Source organism: Pyxicephalus adspersus, chromosome 1, assembly GCF_032062135.1.
Source record: "Pyxicephalus adspersus chromosome 1, UCB_Pads_2.0, whole genome shotgun sequence".
NCBI classification, from domain to species: Eukaryota; Metazoa; Chordata; class Amphibia; order Anura; family Pyxicephalidae; genus Pyxicephalus; species Pyxicephalus adspersus.
The window spans coordinates 28,286,262-28,305,449 of record NC_092858.1 but is presented as its reverse complement, the minus strand read 5'-3'; the positions used below and the strand labels follow the sequence as shown (position 1 = coordinate 28,305,449).

Below are 19,188 nucleotides of genomic sequence, written 5' to 3'. Positions count from 1 at the left end.
ACATTAAGCAAGGGAATAACATAATGTTTTGGTAATGCTTTTTAATCAGGAGGTCTATTTAGGCTTTTCTTGTATAAAGGTGTTGCTAGTTAAGAGAGGGCGATTTTTTTATATATAATGTATTAATATGAACACTCTTAGATTGTAAGCTCTTCGGGGCAGGGTCCTCTCCTTCTGTGTCACTGTCTGTATGTGTCTGTAATTTGCAACCCTTTTTTAATGTATGGGGCTGTGTAATATGTTGGCGCTTTAAAAATATAGTTTAATAATAAAAATAATAATAACATTGTCTCTCAATTGGTAATAGCAGGCAAACTGGAAAGGCCTATAGATAGAAAGAGTTTGAGACTAATAGATATACCCTACATTCTAAGATCTGGCAGTTTGGTCTTTGGTGATGTATATTTTATTTGTCAAATGACAATACTTTATTTCACCTTGCACAAGATGTGGAACCAGCACCATGGACACCTAGTCATCACACTTATATCAGCTTGTTGGACATACCATTTCAAAACGTCTTTGAGATAATCCCAACCTTTCTTTTCAAATGCATTCCACAAGATTATGGGTGGCGTTTTGTTGTAATTTCGTGACAGGCAAAAGAACACTAGATCAGACACTGGACAGACAAAAAGAGCAGGCTTGTAATGTACATTCCAGGGTAACTAAACCTCCCTTACACTAAACTCTCCAAATCTGACTTTAGACTTCTGATCTAAATATTTTGTAGGCATGTACAAATACTTTTATCATTACTTTTTATGATTTATTAAAGCTATGGTAGACTGGAGAAGATAGACTATCATGGGAGAACCTGAGTGCTCTAGCAAACCTGGAGTTTGTTTTTTTCTTAAAATCATTTGTTAGTATTTAGCAAATGTTTTTGACCCAGAACCAGATCCATTCCAAATTTTCTGGCTCACCCAGATTCACCCATGATAGTCTCTCTTCTCCAGTCTCAGGGATGTTTAATAAATCAGGCCCATAGTGTGTTTCAGGTTAGTTTACTTATAGATACTAAGAATACAAGGCGTGACTCTTACACACTCTTACCCATTTTACCACCCTAAAGATTTATTTCTTGTATTTTAGACTGTACTTTGTAAGGTCTAATAAAGTTCAGCAAATGCTGCATGCTTTGATGTATATTCAGTTTGCGATAGATTTCAATTTGAAATGCCTATTTATTCATTTTAAATTCGTTATCTTCCTCCCCTTCTACTTTTTTTTTTCTAAAGCTACATTAGGCTGCTTTAGGTCACTTTTGAATCCACATTTCTATTGATTGCTATGGGCATAAAGGAGTCCTGACGTAATCAAATGACAGTGTGCACGAGCTCTAATGATGTCTAACATTAGATCAATGAGATACAAATTATCAGTGGATTCAGAGGCAATGACAGTGAAAGTTGTATGTCAATGTTTTTTTCATGTGCTTGACACCATTCCCTTCATTTTCCAAACCTCCCCACTGGGCAGTGAGGCCATCCATCTAAAAAGAAAAATCCAGATAGTAACAAATTCTTCTTCATGCTACCTAGCTAGAGGTGTTACGGTAGCTTGTAAACAGTAGAAAGCCCCCAGGGACTAGAAAAGAATCCCTTACCCTCTCTCTTCTCAACCTTTGTTTATAAAGCAAATTAACATTTTTACTAAAGTTGTCATTACAAAAATGTCTAATTGGTGTTCTAAATCATTGTAGTGGCTCTCCCATGTGGGAGTGGAGCCAGTAGGTCCCAGGAGCCAAAAAGAAGGAGCCATAAATGTATTTTTTTGAATAACAATGGAAAGGACCTCACAGAAGATTTTGGCTGGATGTTTATAGGCACGCTGACTATCTGACTACTAGAACTAGTTTATTTGTACTGTGACAGTGTGTCCTAAACAGGTCAGAAAAAGTGTAATAAAGGCTCCAGGGAATAGAAACTGTTAATCGATGTATAGGTTTTTAGAAAAAAAGCAGGTTCTTTAGGGCCCTGTAGCCGGCCAAGGGAGTGAAAGGGTGGGTTCTTTGGCCCAACCCAATTCTGATTTGGGTTAAATTCAGCTGCACTCAGGTGCAAGGAAGGAGGTGAGTCGATTCCAGGCAGAGAGAGAGCCAGAGTGGATTTCAGGCAGATAGAGAGCCAAAGTCGATTCCAGGCAGAGAGAGAGCCAGAGTGGATTCCGGGCTGAGGGAGAGCCAGAGTGTTCCAGGCTGAGAGAGAGTCAGAGGATTCCAGGAAAGCCAAACAATTCTACAAAACTGTGAGTGGAACAGTACTGATAGAGTGAATGTGTTAGAGAGGGCACCTAAGTCAGGTAGCCAGAGGCCCAACGAGGCTACTATTGATTGTGGTGTGCTGTAACACTTGCTTGTTTTATGGGCGAAGTGTGTTTCCAAATGACACCACAACTAATTAACTCTCATCTCTGGATTCATCTGATGAATGCAATCTTTAGCTGTGACCATGTGAAACCCAATTTATGAAGAACATTAGATGCCTAATCCAAATAGATTTCCCAGCCAATCTACATACTAGTAGAAACCATGTGTGGGATGGGATTTGTAGTTCACAAGTGGTAAGTGGTAAGCTGTCCAAAGACCTCAATTTGTTAGCAAGAAACTAAATATAGGTCATACATCATGTGTCTGTAAAGGTGCACAGCTATATAATGACATTTTGAATTTCAAACTTGTAGTTCACACTGAATAAAGGAATAGTTTATAAATTTGTCTGGTTCAATTTGGGCTTTAGTTGAGCTTTACCTATCCTAGGACACGACTATCTACTGATATTTAAGCACAGCCTGCAAGACAATAGGCCTGATTTATGAAAGCTCTCCAAGACTGGAGAGCATACACTTTCATCAGTAAAGCTGGGTGATCCAGAAAACCTTCAATGGATCTGGTCCAGATAACAAATAGCAAATTGTTAAGAAATCCATTCCAGGGTTTTTGGATCACACAGCTTCACTGATTAAAGTGTATCCTTCCCAGCCTAGAGGAGCTATAATAAATCAGTCCCAATGTTGATTCCTATTTGGAGGAAAGTATTACAAATTTCAATAATAATTGTACCAGGTAAAACATATCTAATCAAAAAATTCTACTTCAAGAATGGAAATTTAGCAGCCTGTCTGTGCCCACAGATAAGTTGTCTACCAGATCTGGCTGAAAGCATGGAATGACCAAGCTTATAGCACTTTTTATCAAATTTCAAACAATCTTTGTAACTAAAATGTAAAAGAGCCAAAGTAACTTTCCAATGTGTGGTGGAAGTTTTTTTGCTTTTTTGGAGAGAGAGCATCAGCATTTTATGAAAGTACTTTTACACAAAATAACAAATATGTACCCATCTACAGTCATAGTTATACACACCAAAGCTAGTGAATCAGTGCCCTTCAAAACAGAACACCAAAAACAAACAGTAGGGCAGCAAGGTAATGGGTATCACATTGCAAACTTACTGCTGAAATCCATGTCTCAATTTAGAGTTCCCTTTGGATATCAAATCCAAGAATGAGAAATTGTCAAATGCATGCCATAATACAGTGTAACAGATACATACTGAAGACATTCCTCATTTCCCTAAGTACAACTTCATCCTCCATTAATTTTCCTAATGAGTTGAAATAGTATTGTGACAATGTATTGTGCAGGGCAATATAATTTTATCTTCAATAAGATGTATCCCATTGCAGGGTCAGCAGAGAAAATGACCAGAATAAAGTGTTTTTCCCCCAAGCTCTCTGAATGAATAAGGAAATTAGCAGTGAGCATCTATGATCATCTCTGTAGTGGTATGTATGATTATTTACAGATTCATAGCAGTATGAATATCAGGTATTGAGTATGTTTGGGTTGTATTAAAATTTCCCTTCCTCTGAATGCAAAAATTAAACCCTAGAGCTAGAACTTTTTATTCAGAAGGAAGCATGAACTTTGCTGACTGCAATTATAGTTTGTTGGACCTTTGTAGGGAAAATTTTGGTTTGAACTTCGGAGTACAACTGTGCCCAAACTATAAACACTGAAATTATAATTAAAAGTAGTAAAATAGTTTTAAACAATACACCCAAGTCTTCTCTGGCTGCTTTAATGTGGAATTTTGAGTTCAACTTTTAAATCAGGCAGGTCATTATTGCAAAAAGGGACAGGCAATGTCTCTTGTGAAATATTCCCTTCTACCTGCCTGGTTGCTCTAGATACCTGGCAAAAAACTGAGCTTCGGAGTTAAGTCAAGTTACCTCACCCTGGCCTGGTCAATCATGATGGCCAAAGAAGATGGTGGTTTCCGGTGATGGACTGGGACACGTGAGTATTGTGGGTTTAGTTCCACTTTAAAGATTACAACAAAGACACTATAGTGGGGTTTCAGTTACCATTTTACCATTAGGGAACCCATGAAAATATTTTAGAATATTGAGGAATCCCTGGGATATTTTTTGTGTCAATCAGTTTTATTGAGTTTTCAAAGAAAAATAGACAAACATACATAGAAAACATTAAAACATAAAACACAGGAATCTTATTAACCCGTAACGGCATTGGCCTCATATGAGCGTAAAATACTCATCTTAAATATAGCATATACTCTGATACGTATCAATAATCTGTCAAATCCTTCATGAACCAGAATAAAACAGAGCAACACAATTTACACAAGTTAATAAAAACACTCATAGAGGTATATAACATAAGTAATACTCTAACAATCTTAAGCCGCATATATCCCTATATACTTGTGTAAACATCTTTTAACAAGAAAAAACAATAAACAATAATAAAAAGAACATTGCAGCCCAAGGAAGGGGGTTGGGAAGGGAAGGGGGAAAGAGGATGTGCACCACCCAAGGTTGGAGAAAATATGAGAAAGCCCTTAATACAAAAATACAGAAATAGCGCTCGAACAAATATACGAGCGCATTAAGATAAATACATTTGGAATCAGGGAGATTCTTTAAACCAATCATACGTAGACCAAACTATTTTAAATTGTTCCATCCTATCCTCATCTTCCGCCACTAGCATTTCCATATGACGGATTTTTTCTACTTCGGATACCCAGTCAGCTATAGAAGGAGCAACAGACTGCCCCGATAATCCCGGGATAAGGACCCTAGCCGCGGCAAGAAAATGACGCAGGGCACCTCTTTTAATACTTTTAAGCGAGCCCGGTATCATGGATAAAAGAGCCAAGTTAGGGGTATTGGGTACTGTAGAACCGGAGCAGTCATTAAATATCTGAATAATCAGATCCGAGAAACGATATATCTTTGAGCATTCCCACCAAATATGAAGCATAGTCCCCCTATGCCCCTAGCCCCCCAAACATCGCCAACAGCAGTCCGAGTTTGTGGGAGTAATTCTATGCATATCCACTGGACAACAATACCACCTAGACAAGATTTTATAGTTAACCTCCTGGGCCTTACAAGTCAGTGCCATCTTGTGTGTGAGGGTAAATGAAGTTTCCCAGTCGTCTCCAGTTATGAGACCGGCCAAATCCCTCTGCCAGTATCTTGTGTATATAGGGGCTATAGACTCAGGATTTTGTGTGAGTAGCTCATATAGCCTTGAGACAACATGGGGAGGGCGAGAAGGTGAGCTAACTAATTGCTCGAATTCCATCAAATTTCTGTGTAGTAAGGATGGATCAGTAAAAGAAGCCACAAAAGACATTAATTGCTTGTATGAAAGCCAGGAAAGTAGCTTACTTCTGTATGTCTGAATGTCTAGAGAGGATAAAGGGGGAACCCGCCCATTATGACCTATATCCTTTAGGTGACGGTGTTCGGAGGCGGACCAGGATAAGAAATTGGTAGCCCTCAATGCCGGTGGAAATGCTGGGTTATTGAACAATGGTGTCATGGGCCCCGGTCTCGTAGACAATTTGCCCGATCTAAGGAGAATATCCCATATACGTAATAAGTCCATAGAAAGTGGAGGTATGGAGGAAGACAGCCGTAGTAATGACCGGTCCACCCAAGGCAGAGACCGGACTCACTGGGGACATAAATTCTTCCAGCAGCACCCATTCTTTCAACTCCCGACTATGAAACCAGTCTGTCAGGGGCACTAAGACTGATGCTCTATAGTAGGAAACAATATCAGGGGCCCCCACACCTCCTCTACATTTAGGTTTAACCAGTATGCCGAATGGCATATATAAATATAACTTGACATTTGTGATATTCTGTAAAAAAAAAAAAAAGCTCAGTCCAACTAGTTATAAATTAGAAAGACATAAAAAAGGGTCTAAATTATTAAGGTGCTCCAAGAGTGGAGATTATAGAACAATTTGGGGGAACCTGTGTGATCCAACAAACCTGTATTAGATTTCCTAAAAATCATTTGCTATTAGCTGGCAAATGTGCTCAGTCCTGGACCAGATGCATTCTAGGTTGCTGGATCACCCAGGTTCTCCCGCAACAACCTTGGAGAACTTTAATAAATTAGGCCCATTAGAAATAATGCACTATGATTATCCATTTGAAATATGTATTAAATAGAAACCCTGCAGACAGAGTTCCCACATAGTTCTAAATCTTACTTCTGGAGTTTTATTATAGCAAGTGTTTATCTCTCATATACCCCAGGCACTATTACAAAGTGATATTAAAAGCATCACATAAGAGGATATTATTGACTACATATGCGTACATTTATTAAAAGCTTTCATGGGTGCATCTGGGAACGGCCCTGGGCTTTGCCGCCTAGAACTGCTTACTTGAGGTGATGGCCATTGAGTACTGGTATTTACCAGAGGAAGTTCTTTTCTGTATGAAGCACTAAGAGGAGCTTTTACACACCACTGTTTGGTGATGCCAAGAACTGAACCGCAGCTGTACCATAGAGCTAATATGAATCTGCTCAGTTGTACTAGGATCAGCAAGTGGGGCATTGTAGCGGCCATGCAAATTAACCCAAGGTGACATTGGACTGCATCACATCCACTCAGGAAAATACATTAGGGCTAATGTAGATAGACTTTTTTTTTATTAAATGCTGTCTCTTGTATTCAAAGGCAGAATTGATCAAACACATGAAGTCAAAGGTTTTGCTTGCAATGTATCTCAATAGGAGTCCAAGGTCAAACACAGCCTCCGAACTGTAATCTTCATTGCTAAATGGCAATAAATAGGATTCTGTTGACCTGTATTTGATGTGGATTTCAAATGCTCGCCTACATGAACTTCAAAAGTGACCCAATGACCACTGTAAAGTGGCCCTAACACTGACAGATTATGAAAGCTGCCATTGCTGAACTCATTCTAAAGAATGCTAATTGCCTGGATGCAAAGCTGATCTTTTGCTTTCAGAAGTTTGAGTCACACTCTGGAAACAAGCATGCAGATAACTGTGTGACAAGTCATATGGCAATTAAATGAACATTTGAGTTGTATTGTGTGTCAGTCATTCATTAAGTAATAAAGCAAAATTAAACCCACAATACTCCCCAGTCCCTGTTCCATCACAGGCACCATTACTTTGTCCTTCTTTTCTTCCTTAAAATGATCTTTAGCCATTTTAATTGGCCTGGCCAGTAATGGAGGATAATAGTTCCAATTGGGAAACTGGATGAAAACTAGGACAGGACTTTTCTGACTTTGAAGAGGATTTCTCTTTCTCTAACTACAGGATAAAGGCTTTAGATATATAGATACATATGCAGTGTATACACAGTATTCTTCCCAGATATTTATTTATGTAAGTTTTATGAAAGATTTTTGTTAAAATAAAAATAGAATAACCATTTACATACACTGATACCAAGGCCCATTAAACAAGAGGTATAGATCTACAATAGTTATCATCCAACCATCATAGTATTTAAACAAGTCTCCAAATAAATCAACTTAAAAGGCAATCAATGTCCACATATCGATTCTGATATTTAAACATCATCTGGGGAGGTCAATGATTAATAAAGCAAAAAGGTAATGGGAAAAAGTGAAAAAAGGGGAAATTTAGAAAAGAGAGTTGGAGGCAAGAATGGAGGCCGGAAACACAACAAATGACTATGTAAGGTACTTACCTGGCCGGCGAGTCCGTGGCATCCTCCGGTATCGCAGGCGGCGTGGGAGGGAGCGCTGCAGTAGGCAGGGTGGCCGAGGCTGCCACTGCCCCGCTAGCAGTGCATCTCTCTGCTCTGGCGGAGGGATCCGTTCTGGCAGAACTACTGTTGGCTTAACGGCATCCCCAGCATCCCTGTGGACGTGGACAGTGCTACACCCTCAGCACTCATGCGGGCATGCACAGAAGCAGCTGGTCTCATGAACCAGATATTTTTTTAAGCTGGGTGGGAGGAAGCTATAGGTGGGTGGCAGCCTCTTTATTGTGGCCTAACTTTCAGTAACCACTGAAAAACAATTGGGTAGTCACCGAAATGTGCCCGGTGGGGCACCCAGCTAAAATGTGCTGGGGAGAACACTGATATACATATGTCAGACTTCTGCAGAAAGATCATTGCTTCGCTAGAAATGATCCCTCCTCCTGTAGCCTAAGATTTAAAAAAAATAGAGCAGCACACAAAGTTCTTTCACATTAAACATTTTTAGGTTTGCACAAACGTATCATAAGCAAATTCAATACAACACAAGTGGCTCTGCAAATCCCGCATGACCCACTGCACTGCAGAGTATTTCATGGCATGCATAGGACTGTCCACTCAGAGATGTCCTACTAAAAGATCTCCAGGCCTGTATAGGCATAACAAGTGACTCCAGCACTGTGACATTAAAATGCAGAAAAAAATCAATGTGCTTTTATGAACATTTATCTTTCTTGGTGATACAGACAATCTTAATTAACCTTTAATTTTTATGTGCTGACTGTAATATTGAGGACAGTGACATCTCTCTGCATAACTAAATTTAGAAACTATATCTATAATATATCTTTTTTGTTACACTATTTTCTCTTTTTTAATTTTGAAACATTTTTTACTGTTGATTTAAACCAGTAGATTTCTGAAAGAAATTTAATTCACCTTAGTAAGCCTTTAAATGGAAATCTTTTGATCTTAGATAGGTTGATAGCCGGATCAATCTCACAAATTCAGCCTGCAGAGCTCTGTTTTCTGTGTGTACTTAGAATGTTCCTTGGACAGAACTAGAAATATTGTCAGCAATTCCAGGGAACAAGTGAATCCAATCAGTGAAGTGCTAATGCTATTCAGAAAAGTTTAAATTTGAGCTCCAGAGATCTGATTAGCATGTTATGTAAACGCATACGTTTTTATGTGGAAATGTAGTGGAGTGAGTCAATGCACAATATATGCATTGGTGAGCTGGATCATTCATTCCTAATGGCACCCTGGCATGCGATGCTGTGTGTTGTTTTTTTAAAACAGCGACATGTACAATTTGTTGTGCAATTTAGTGTGCTGGGTAACTTAATCAAATAAATGCCCCAGCATGTCCAACGTCAAAATCTTATTGGTGGCTGAATCTTAGTTTCAGACAATAGATGAGCTAAAAATCTAGTTTATCCAAATGTAATATTTAAGCTGTAGTTTTAGTCTTCCACTTGCTTCTTATATCTCCTTGGATCCTTAATAGCAGATTTCAGCTTTCAGTTTTCATGTTCCTAGCTTAGACAGTCTTATAGTATAAAGATATGATATACTAACTCTGGGTACAATGACTATGAACAACTAGGTATAAGCACAGCTGACAAGAAGGAATGTGCAATGATTTCATGTTAATGCATGCAGACCAGGATTGATTGAAGTAATGGTTGTTAAGCTTTTTGTACTTTTGAATATATTGATATGACATTGACTAATCTTTAAAGCAAAACTATAGCTCCACTTGCAAAATATGCAAGCAGGCAGGTTTTTATTGCAGAACGGAACAGAAGATATCTCTTCCGCAATAAAGAATACTTACCTGCCTCATCGCTATCTCCTTTTATTAGATTGCAGAGCTATGATGCTGGGATATGCTGAGTATCCACGCATCTAATGGGGCTCCCAGGATGGAATGATCACCATCCCAACCCAGCTAATCAAAAAAGGCTAAAGACCAGAAAAGCCGGAAGAAGATGGTGGGATGTACGATGGAACAGGTGAATGGAATTAAAAAACTGCAATCAGGCAGCTAGGTTAATTTTATTGCAGAAGGGACAGGCGATGGACCGACATGAACACAAATTTTTATTTTTACATTTGGATCATGTTTAATAACATTCCAGATTGCCCAATGGAACCCAATGGAAAATTAGTAAGGGTAGGCATAAATATATCTATAACTTATTCTTAATTTGATGCTTGGTCTGTTCAGGGCTATTCTCAGGGGAATAAAAGTGTTTTCTATCGATGGAGTTGCTTTTCATAAAGAAAGTAGTATACAACATATGTTGCTTCTGTCTATTGGCCAAGACAGAACTGGGTATTGGTATGTTTAATGGTCACCAGTAGACTTCTGCCTATGGCCACCATTACAAAGTCACTTTCATTTTGTCTAGTCAGGACCGATAGACCAACACTACCCAGCATTTACTTACTGAGCCACATGTATTTGTGTCTGTGAAGGTTCTAATTAATCAGGTCAATGTATATCTGGTAGTAGAACACATAGACCCTCCAGGATATCCTTAGTCTTAGACCACATCCCATTTCTTATACAAATACAAAAGAAAGTGTGGTTAGTGAAAACCAACATACCGGGACTTTTAAGGTCAGGTTTGCATAATTAAATCCACATGTAATATAAAACTATAATTTCTTTTATTAATAAATTAACCTTTAAAACATGCAATACATATACAAAAAGATATATAAAAACATTTTACCTTATTAGGAGTATAGCGTTCAAAAATGCATGCTTAACCATTAGCACCCAGCATTGATGTAAGTGAAAAAATATATATGAATGTATTATTATTATTGTATTATTAAAAATTATGCATACATGAGATAAGAAATGTATCAATGTTATAAATGTACTATTGCTTATATGTAACTATGAAGACTTGTATATTGATGATTAAAATATTTGAAATTAATTATCACTCATAGATCTCCTTATCCTGAGGAAGCAAACTTAGAATCCGCGAAACGCACTGAAATTTTTGGAACATCTCATTTGAAGAGGCTTCCACATGGAGATTTTTTGAAGGCTGTACTCATAATAAGTCAAAATGTTTATATATCTTTTTGTAAATGTATCACGTGTTTTAAAGGTTAATTTATTAAAAAAAGAAATTATGGCTTTATTTTACATGTGTATTTATTTTGCAAACCTGATCTTAAAAGTCCCGGTATGTTGGTTTTCACTAACCACACTTTCTTTTGTATATCTGGTAGTAGTCACATTTACCTGAACTTGTTTCTGTAGTGCTAAAGACGTTTCACAACATTCCAAGTTGCTCCATCAGTTCATAAATTGATGAAGCAGCTTGGAAAGCTGCAAATCGTCTTCCACATTACAAGAAAGAGCCCAGAAGAATTTGATTTACTACTACTATACACACATTTTTATTTCTACCTTACTTCTGCATTCTGGACAGTTTAAGCTGCCAAAGAATAGAAGGGGGAAGTCTTTAAACCTGATAATTGGCCACATGGGGAGGTCAAATACCCCCCCCCCACTATATTTGTAGGCCCCAAGTGATATGAAGTGAAGGGGAACATGACTGTATAGAAATAATAGCATGAACTTTGCATATGTGAAACATAACAGAAGGGTTATATCACACAAAATTGCATTTGTGCAGCCTATGGTAAAATATTTTTTTAACCACCTGGGCGTTAAACCCGACATAGTTCGAGGTAAAAACACTTGCAAAAAGTGTTAAACCCGAACTCTTCCCAGGTGGTTAAAAATATAAACAAACGATGTATTGCAATCCGATTGTCATACATTATATGACAATCGGATTACACATGTAAGAAAATACTTACCCGGTCCCTGCAGCTCCTCCAGACACGTCCTCTCTCTTCCTTCTTCTTCCGGCGAGTCGCATGCGTCGGTGCGGGAAATTAAAATCACTTTGCATTGAACTCAATACAAAAAAGCTGTATTGAGTCCAATACAAAGAAATCTTTATATAATATATACATAATTGTATTATATATATATTATATAGGCTACTGTAAAGGTACATTACAATATACACTATTTTTTATATTTAAATTTATAAAATTTTGGACATATTTCGGTGAGTTATGCGGTAATTCAGTGAATTATAAGTAATTATTGAGTAATTCGGTGAATTATAGTCTAGAATCTAAAATAAATTTCCAGGCAAAAAATGTAACACTTTTTGCATGGAAGTTCGGAAAGAATTGGAATACCCGGCGTTCGCGTACACGTCCCTCGGCGATTCCTGATGATGTCCGTGCACGCGCCTGTCGATGGGGGTCGTGGAGGGAATATCTACTAGACCCCTGTTCGGACATATTTCTGTAAGTTACAGGTCTACAATTTAAAAAAAAAATTTCATGAAAAACAGTGTACCGCTTTTGGTACAGAAATCCAGACATCAGTGATTTGCTCAGGAGGTTAAATTTATCAATTTGTTATGCAGATGGGGCCTCAATGAATTAAAACAGAGGTAAACATAAGGGGTAGACATATGCAGCAACTCATTTACAGACAATGCTTTCAAGGTAATATAAGGAATAGCTATTTGTCCTTGATTTGCTGGTCATGTGACAGAAGTTTCTTCCTGTCAGCCATGAATGGCGCAGGTCAGAGGTTGGCCTAACCTATAGGAGGAACTATAAATCTAACCAGAGCATATGTATATATATATATTGGTTGTAGTAGTGCTTTAGTAGTACCGTACAGGGATTACTGTAATCTTTTTTATTTATTCACTTGTATTCCCTCCCAGTCAGAAACACAAATATTATATTAGTCCCTCCCATTGCCTGCTCAGGCTCCAGCTAATACCAAAGACTCAAAAACTGTTATAAAACAAAGGTGCTGTTAGGATTGAAAAACTAAAATGTAAAAGTTTTGATGAATGCAGATTAAACTCGGCCACTGAGAGTTTTGAATTTTCTTTGGTTATAATTTTTTTTTGAGCAGGGTCCCCCCCTCCTCGGGTCATTGTTTGTATCTGTCTGTCATTTGCTAGCCCTATTTGATGTACAGCACTGCATAATATGTTGGTGTTACATAAATACAGATTAATAATAAAGAAAGCAAAAGCAACTAAATACTAACACATACATCTAGTCCTATGAGCGAAGCTCATGACCATTTAGTTCTGGCAAATGCCCATTTCTGACTCGTGTTGGAATAAAATATAAAAAAAGATTGCTATCTTTCAAAAAAAGAAAAGAAATAATTTCCTTCTTCTGTGGTAATTGTCATTATTTATAAAACAGAAAATAGAAGTATGGCCTTTAGCAACCAACTGGGTTTCATCTTTCAAAGCAAACAAAAAATGACCTGAATAGGTGCTATGTTTGGCAATGGCTCCAGATGATCATTTCTCTAACAATGGACAGTGCAATGTTTGGGGAGATTAAACAAATATTTGATGTTTATATTTTATAATGATGGAGAACACATGTATTATATTTCCCATTATCATATACACAAGAAATAGTCATCTGTATAGAAGTACACATGGCAGAGAAACACATGTTTTACTAACATCTCAGCCAAATATCGAGCCCGAACCAGAGGAACAAGAAACACAAAAATGTTGCTTTGTATTTACAGAGGTACATACAAATCTATATATTCAATCACATACACGTAAATATAAACCAATGCAAGACAACCAAACACAAACCCCAAAGACATGAATACATCAGATTCCACCAGCTAGAGCAATCTGAAAGTTTTCCAGCAATTCCTGACTCATTCCAATAAAACAAATACATTTATCTTTAGTAAAAGGTTTTTAATCCTTAACGGACCCTAAAAGAACTATTCATTTGTATTCTGGAAAAAAATTATATTCTGATAATTGCATATTAATTGTTATATAGTAATTCCCTCTTCACATCACACATTTTTATTTAATGTTTTCTTCACATCTACACGCAGACCAAGCTGTTCAGAAAAAGTGACAAGGTTTAATAGAAAACATAATACACTACCCCAGGTATTCAAAATTTGCAGCAAAAGTTTTGATTTGGGAATAATCTGTGACTTTTGTAAGCACCCTTTTGGAGTTTTAAATTGCCCCAACCCTTGTCACTGTTACCTATGCATGTTAAAAATTAAAAGAAATGAAAAAAATATATATTGTGGGGTCTAATACATAAATGGTATAATTATAATAATAAACAAGGTTTACATAGCGCCAACATATTACACAGCGCTGTACATAAACTAGGGATAATACATTTCATACATTTACCAGAACACAACATTTCTCCATTTAAAGGAAGCAGTGATGGTTCTGGGTCAGTTTTATTTTTTATGTTTGTACTGATCTGACCCCAGCACAGTGATTTCATATTGGTCACTACATTTAGAAATTGCAGCTCAATAATAAAAAAATCTATTAGGAATAAAAGCATCAAAACCAGGAGCTTTCAGAAGCCGCTGCCTCCGCATAGCGCTACGCACCAAGGAGTTGACAAGTAACTTCTGCATTAGTTTTCTACATGCACAAACATAATATATAATGTTACATTGTTATAATTTGTACAGTACCTTTATTAACACAGAGATAACATTTTATAATGGGTTATGGTATTTTATAGCACAGAGTGCAGTAATAAATAAAAAATTGATCATGTGATCACTATTGCCAGGGCATCTTTGTCCATCCATATAATGGATAGAAAAAAATATCAAAATATAGCACTAAGATGTGGGTACTATAATAATGTGTGTGTATAAATATCTACATAGGTATATGTAATTGTGGGAACATGATTGTAAATGTAGTTAACACTCTACATGCCTCTATTCTTCCAATTTGTAGTCACCAATATAGAAATCACCTGGCAGGTGTCTGTCCTTTACCCCAGAGGTGTAGATCTAGAAGAACTTGGTGCAAGATGTGCTACAAGTAATCCTGAGTCTCTGTCCTGCCAGTGTCCCCAGCAGCAGATCTGTGTCTTTGTGTCACTTACCTGACCCGGTTGTCCCTGTACTTGCAGGTCTGGGGCTGGTTGATAAGGATGACTCTGGCTGCAGCCTCCGCCTGGTCAGCACTGGACGTGGCCCCGGACATCTCATCATCCGCCTTCTTATAACCCGAGGAGGAGTAGACTGGCCCTGCACACAGAGGACACAGATCAGGAGGGGCTGATATAGGGCCGGGGACTGTGCAGAGGAGTGGCCCCAGGAGCCATGGGATGCTGCTAGGTGAGAGGGAGGAGAGACACGAGGAATGAGCAGGGATCTGACACAGGAGGAGGAGGAAGCAGCACTGGCAGCAATCTGCACATGTCACAGACCTCATACTAACTACTACTGCACTACTACTGCTGGGGGAAGCCAAGCAATCTCTGCAAAGGGCCATGTGTGCACAGATCACTTGTTATGCTGCACAATCATATGATGACTTGTTAGGCTGCACAATGATATGATGACTTGTTATGCTGCACAATCATATGATGACTTGTTATGCTGCACAATCATATCATCACTTGTTAGGCTGCACAATGATATGAGGACTTGTTATGCTGCACAATCATATGATGACTTGTTAGCTACACAATGATATGATGACTTGTTAGGCTGCACAATGATATGAGGACTTGCTAGGCTGCACAATGATATGATGACTTGTTAGGCTGCACAATTATATGATGATGTTATGCTACACAATGATATGATGACTTGTTATGCTGCACAATGATATGATGACCTGTTATGCTACACAATGATATGATGACTTGTTAGGCTGCACAATGATATGATGACTTGCTGGGCTGCACAATCAAATGATGACTTGCTAGGCTGCACAATCATATGATGACTTTCTGGGCTGCACAATGATATGATGACTTGTTAGGCTGCACAATGTTATGATGACTTGCTGGGCTACACAATGGTGGTATCACCTGCTAGGCTGCACCATCATGAGATCTCTTGCCAGGCTGCACAATAGGAGGATGACTAGGTGGGTTGCACAATGATGTCACTTGCCAGGCTGCACAATAAAGGGATCACTTGCAAGGATACACAATGGTGGGACCATTTGCCAAGGCTGCATAATCATGGGGATCATTTGCAAGGCTGAACAATGAAGGGATCACTTGCCAAGTAGTAAAATAAAGGGATCACTTGTTGGCTGCACAATCATGGGATCATTTGCCAGACTGTGCAATGATGGGATCACTTGCTAGGCTACACAATTTGATCAATTGCCATGCTGTAGCATCTGAAATGTTATAGCTGCTTCTCCAGTATGGCAATAGGTAAACACATTAGTTAGGCAGACATGACGCCATACAGAGTACATAAATACATGGTTACTACATTCCAACAATCATTTTTCTGGTGATTTTCTATTAGGTCTCCACATTCCTATTTGTGGCTATGGGTACAGCCATGTATCTAATAACCCTGTTTACATGCTGTATCTGGAGTTTTGAAAAATTACCTAATTATAAGAGTTACTCCCCCAGGCAACATTGCATATTAAGATATTAAATGCATACAGAAGATACAGCTGCAGCTTTCCATCTGACATAAGCAATAGTACCAAACAAAATGTTGCAAGTAATCTATTTTTTAGCAGCATCCAGCCCTCTATAAAAGTCTCTATAATACCTACTTTGATTCATCTGTATGTTACAGAGATCACTCTACTTATCTCTGATATTGTGAGTACTGTTCCTGGTTGCCCACCTTTGCCCTGACCCTCTTTCCTTTTGATTGAATATTTGTTATTTCAGTTCCCTCTACACATACACACACTTCTAGGCCTGTGGTGGTCACCTCACCTGTCCCAAGCGCTGCCCTGACATCCTAAAAGTGTCACCCATGTTCTTCAATGAATATAATGCAACAGAAGATGATCAGAAGTCTATAGACATGCTATAGGAGTTGTTAGAGTCTGGTAATAGTCATAGCCCTAAACAGCCACAGACTGGAAATATGTTGCATTAGATAGCTAGAGATCACAGCTGTCACAATTCTACTTCCTACAGCTCTCTACTACTAATACTCATGCCACATTGTTTGCTTCTTCTAGCAAGATCCATTATAAGAGATCAAAGGTAATAACAAGCCCCATAGCTCAGCTGTGATGGGTTCTACAATGAAGCCTTATAGCTTCCAATTCACTGATCTTCCTGGCCACTTACTTTAGTTACCCATTATAATATATCTCCCCAAAGTTTTAAACACAAAAAGTAGAACTTTAAAAAGGTGGATCTTCATGTAAGACTGCAGAGATATAATTCCATGGAGCCAATGGCCTGATTATCCTTTGGAATAAAAGACTTTATCAGCTTTAAAAGAGATCTCACTAGCTGCTATGTTTTTCAACAAATGGTGATTGTAATGACTAAATAATTCATATGACTTTGCCACTATTTCTCTGCTCATCTGGTCCTCTAGGCTTGCAGCTGGCAGCACCTCATCATCAAACTGACATTGTACATGCATATAAATGCACGGGGTGCTGCTTGTACAGAGAAACAGAAAAAATCTGTTTTATAGGGTTATGCCTCATTAACATAGAGCCAGTTTATAACAGCAACTATATTGGTGACTTATAGAAGATTCGAAGCAAATGTAAGTAGAATGAAATTTGCAAGACAAATAAGTTTATTTTGTTCTTTGTATTCTCATTAGAAAAGTTCTCCTGACTTCCTGTTGCGTCAATGGGACAGAAAAAATAAGTCAGTTCAATAAGGACACACACTGTAAAAAAACACTTGTTTTGGGGAGTAAGTAAGGTTAAGAACCTCTGTTATATTACTGTCTGTGTTCCCCCTATAGTCACTTTCAGACCTGCAGTAAACAACTGTTGTATCACATGCCAATTGTTCTAATTTAACTGGTTGCGGCAGTTTGCAATGCACCTTGCAGCGGCTAACCCTGTGTTTTTTGGCCACAAGTCTGAAGAGGTCCTAAGAGTGTGTACCCATAGGCTGTGTAGTACTCTATTTCTCTGGATTATGTTAAAAGCAAGTATTTATAGTCAATATATTATGATGGGAGCGGATATTTCTGCCATGCTTCAGAAAATGTGATTTGCTTCACCCACTGGCTTCAATATTTGCACTGACCCAAAACTTGTTTGAAGACAACTAACAACAAGGATAACATAGACATTCTGAATTCTTGTTTCAGATGAATGGCTCAGGTAGCAGCATTTTCAGAAGGTAAGTTAAGCAATTGCAGCCTTTAGGTTTCGCTCATGGCAGGTTTACTTGTAAATAGCAACTGGGTTATCTATGTGGATGGATGGCATGGTCCGCTATACACAGCAATACACAGCTCGGCACATAAACCTATCACTCCCAGGATGATACCCAGCTGAAAATAAACACAAAGGTAACAATGCAAAAACTAACATACAAAAGATGCTTCCACCCACCCACTTACTTTCTAGCTGTCAGCAGACCTTTTCACATTAGCTTTGGTGAATGGAGGGAATTAAAGGATTTTCTGGCTTAGCAAACTCCAAAAGGCATACATGGCTTGCTATTAAATTAGAGCACAGGCTGACAAAGGCATGGATATGATATTTATCTTCGGTTTGTGTGCGTGCATTGAATACTAGTCTGCACACAGGATGTACCAGTGACTGCAGATTTATATATATAGAAAGATTGTCCCTTATGGAGAAGAAGGGTAATGTCTGTTAAATAATGCACAAGCCAATGGAAAATGCCTTTTCAGAGTTAGTCTGTTCCACTGCATGTTGACAGGGTTCTGATGGACTGAGGTCTAGTCCTATGTAATGATTACTCATCCCAGGAGGCCTTCCGTTGTGAGTGGTGAAGCCCCTGTAGGATCCGCTGGCTGCCAGTTATTTATGATTGCTATTAAGTGTTTGTTTTACTTATATGGTTTATACATTTTCACATTTCAATGATTAATGTTTATCTCTGCAATAAACCTCCAATGAAATGTGCAAATGTAAACTGGGGACTCATCTGATCCGTTCATTGGCCCCGCTTTTCCTTGTCCAATAAAATCCTTATGATTGCCAGTAATGTTGTATTAATGGATCTGAATTCAATTTACCAAAAGAAAACGTAAGTACACTGATTCACATTCTCTCCCCACACCAGCTGATGCTTCAGAGATACAAAAAAG

The 19,188-nt window shown here is 38.2% G+C and overlaps 1 protein-coding gene across 1 annotated transcript in view; it reads right to left on the bottom strand.

The window, feature by feature from the left end:
- ATP8A2 (ATPase phospholipid transporting 8A2) overlaps positions 1 to 15,590 on the bottom strand; it is a 334,998-nt gene extending 319,408 nt beyond the window's left edge. Inside the window, exon 1 of the mRNA XM_072400709.1 lies at positions 15,039 to 15,590. Coding sequence (XP_072256810.1) covers positions 15,039 to 15,430 — 392 coding nt within the window. The 5' untranslated portion in view covers positions 15,431 to 15,590. The remainder of the gene's footprint in view (positions 1 to 15,038) is intronic.
- Between the last annotated feature and the right edge of the window lie 3,598 nt (positions 15,591 to 19,188).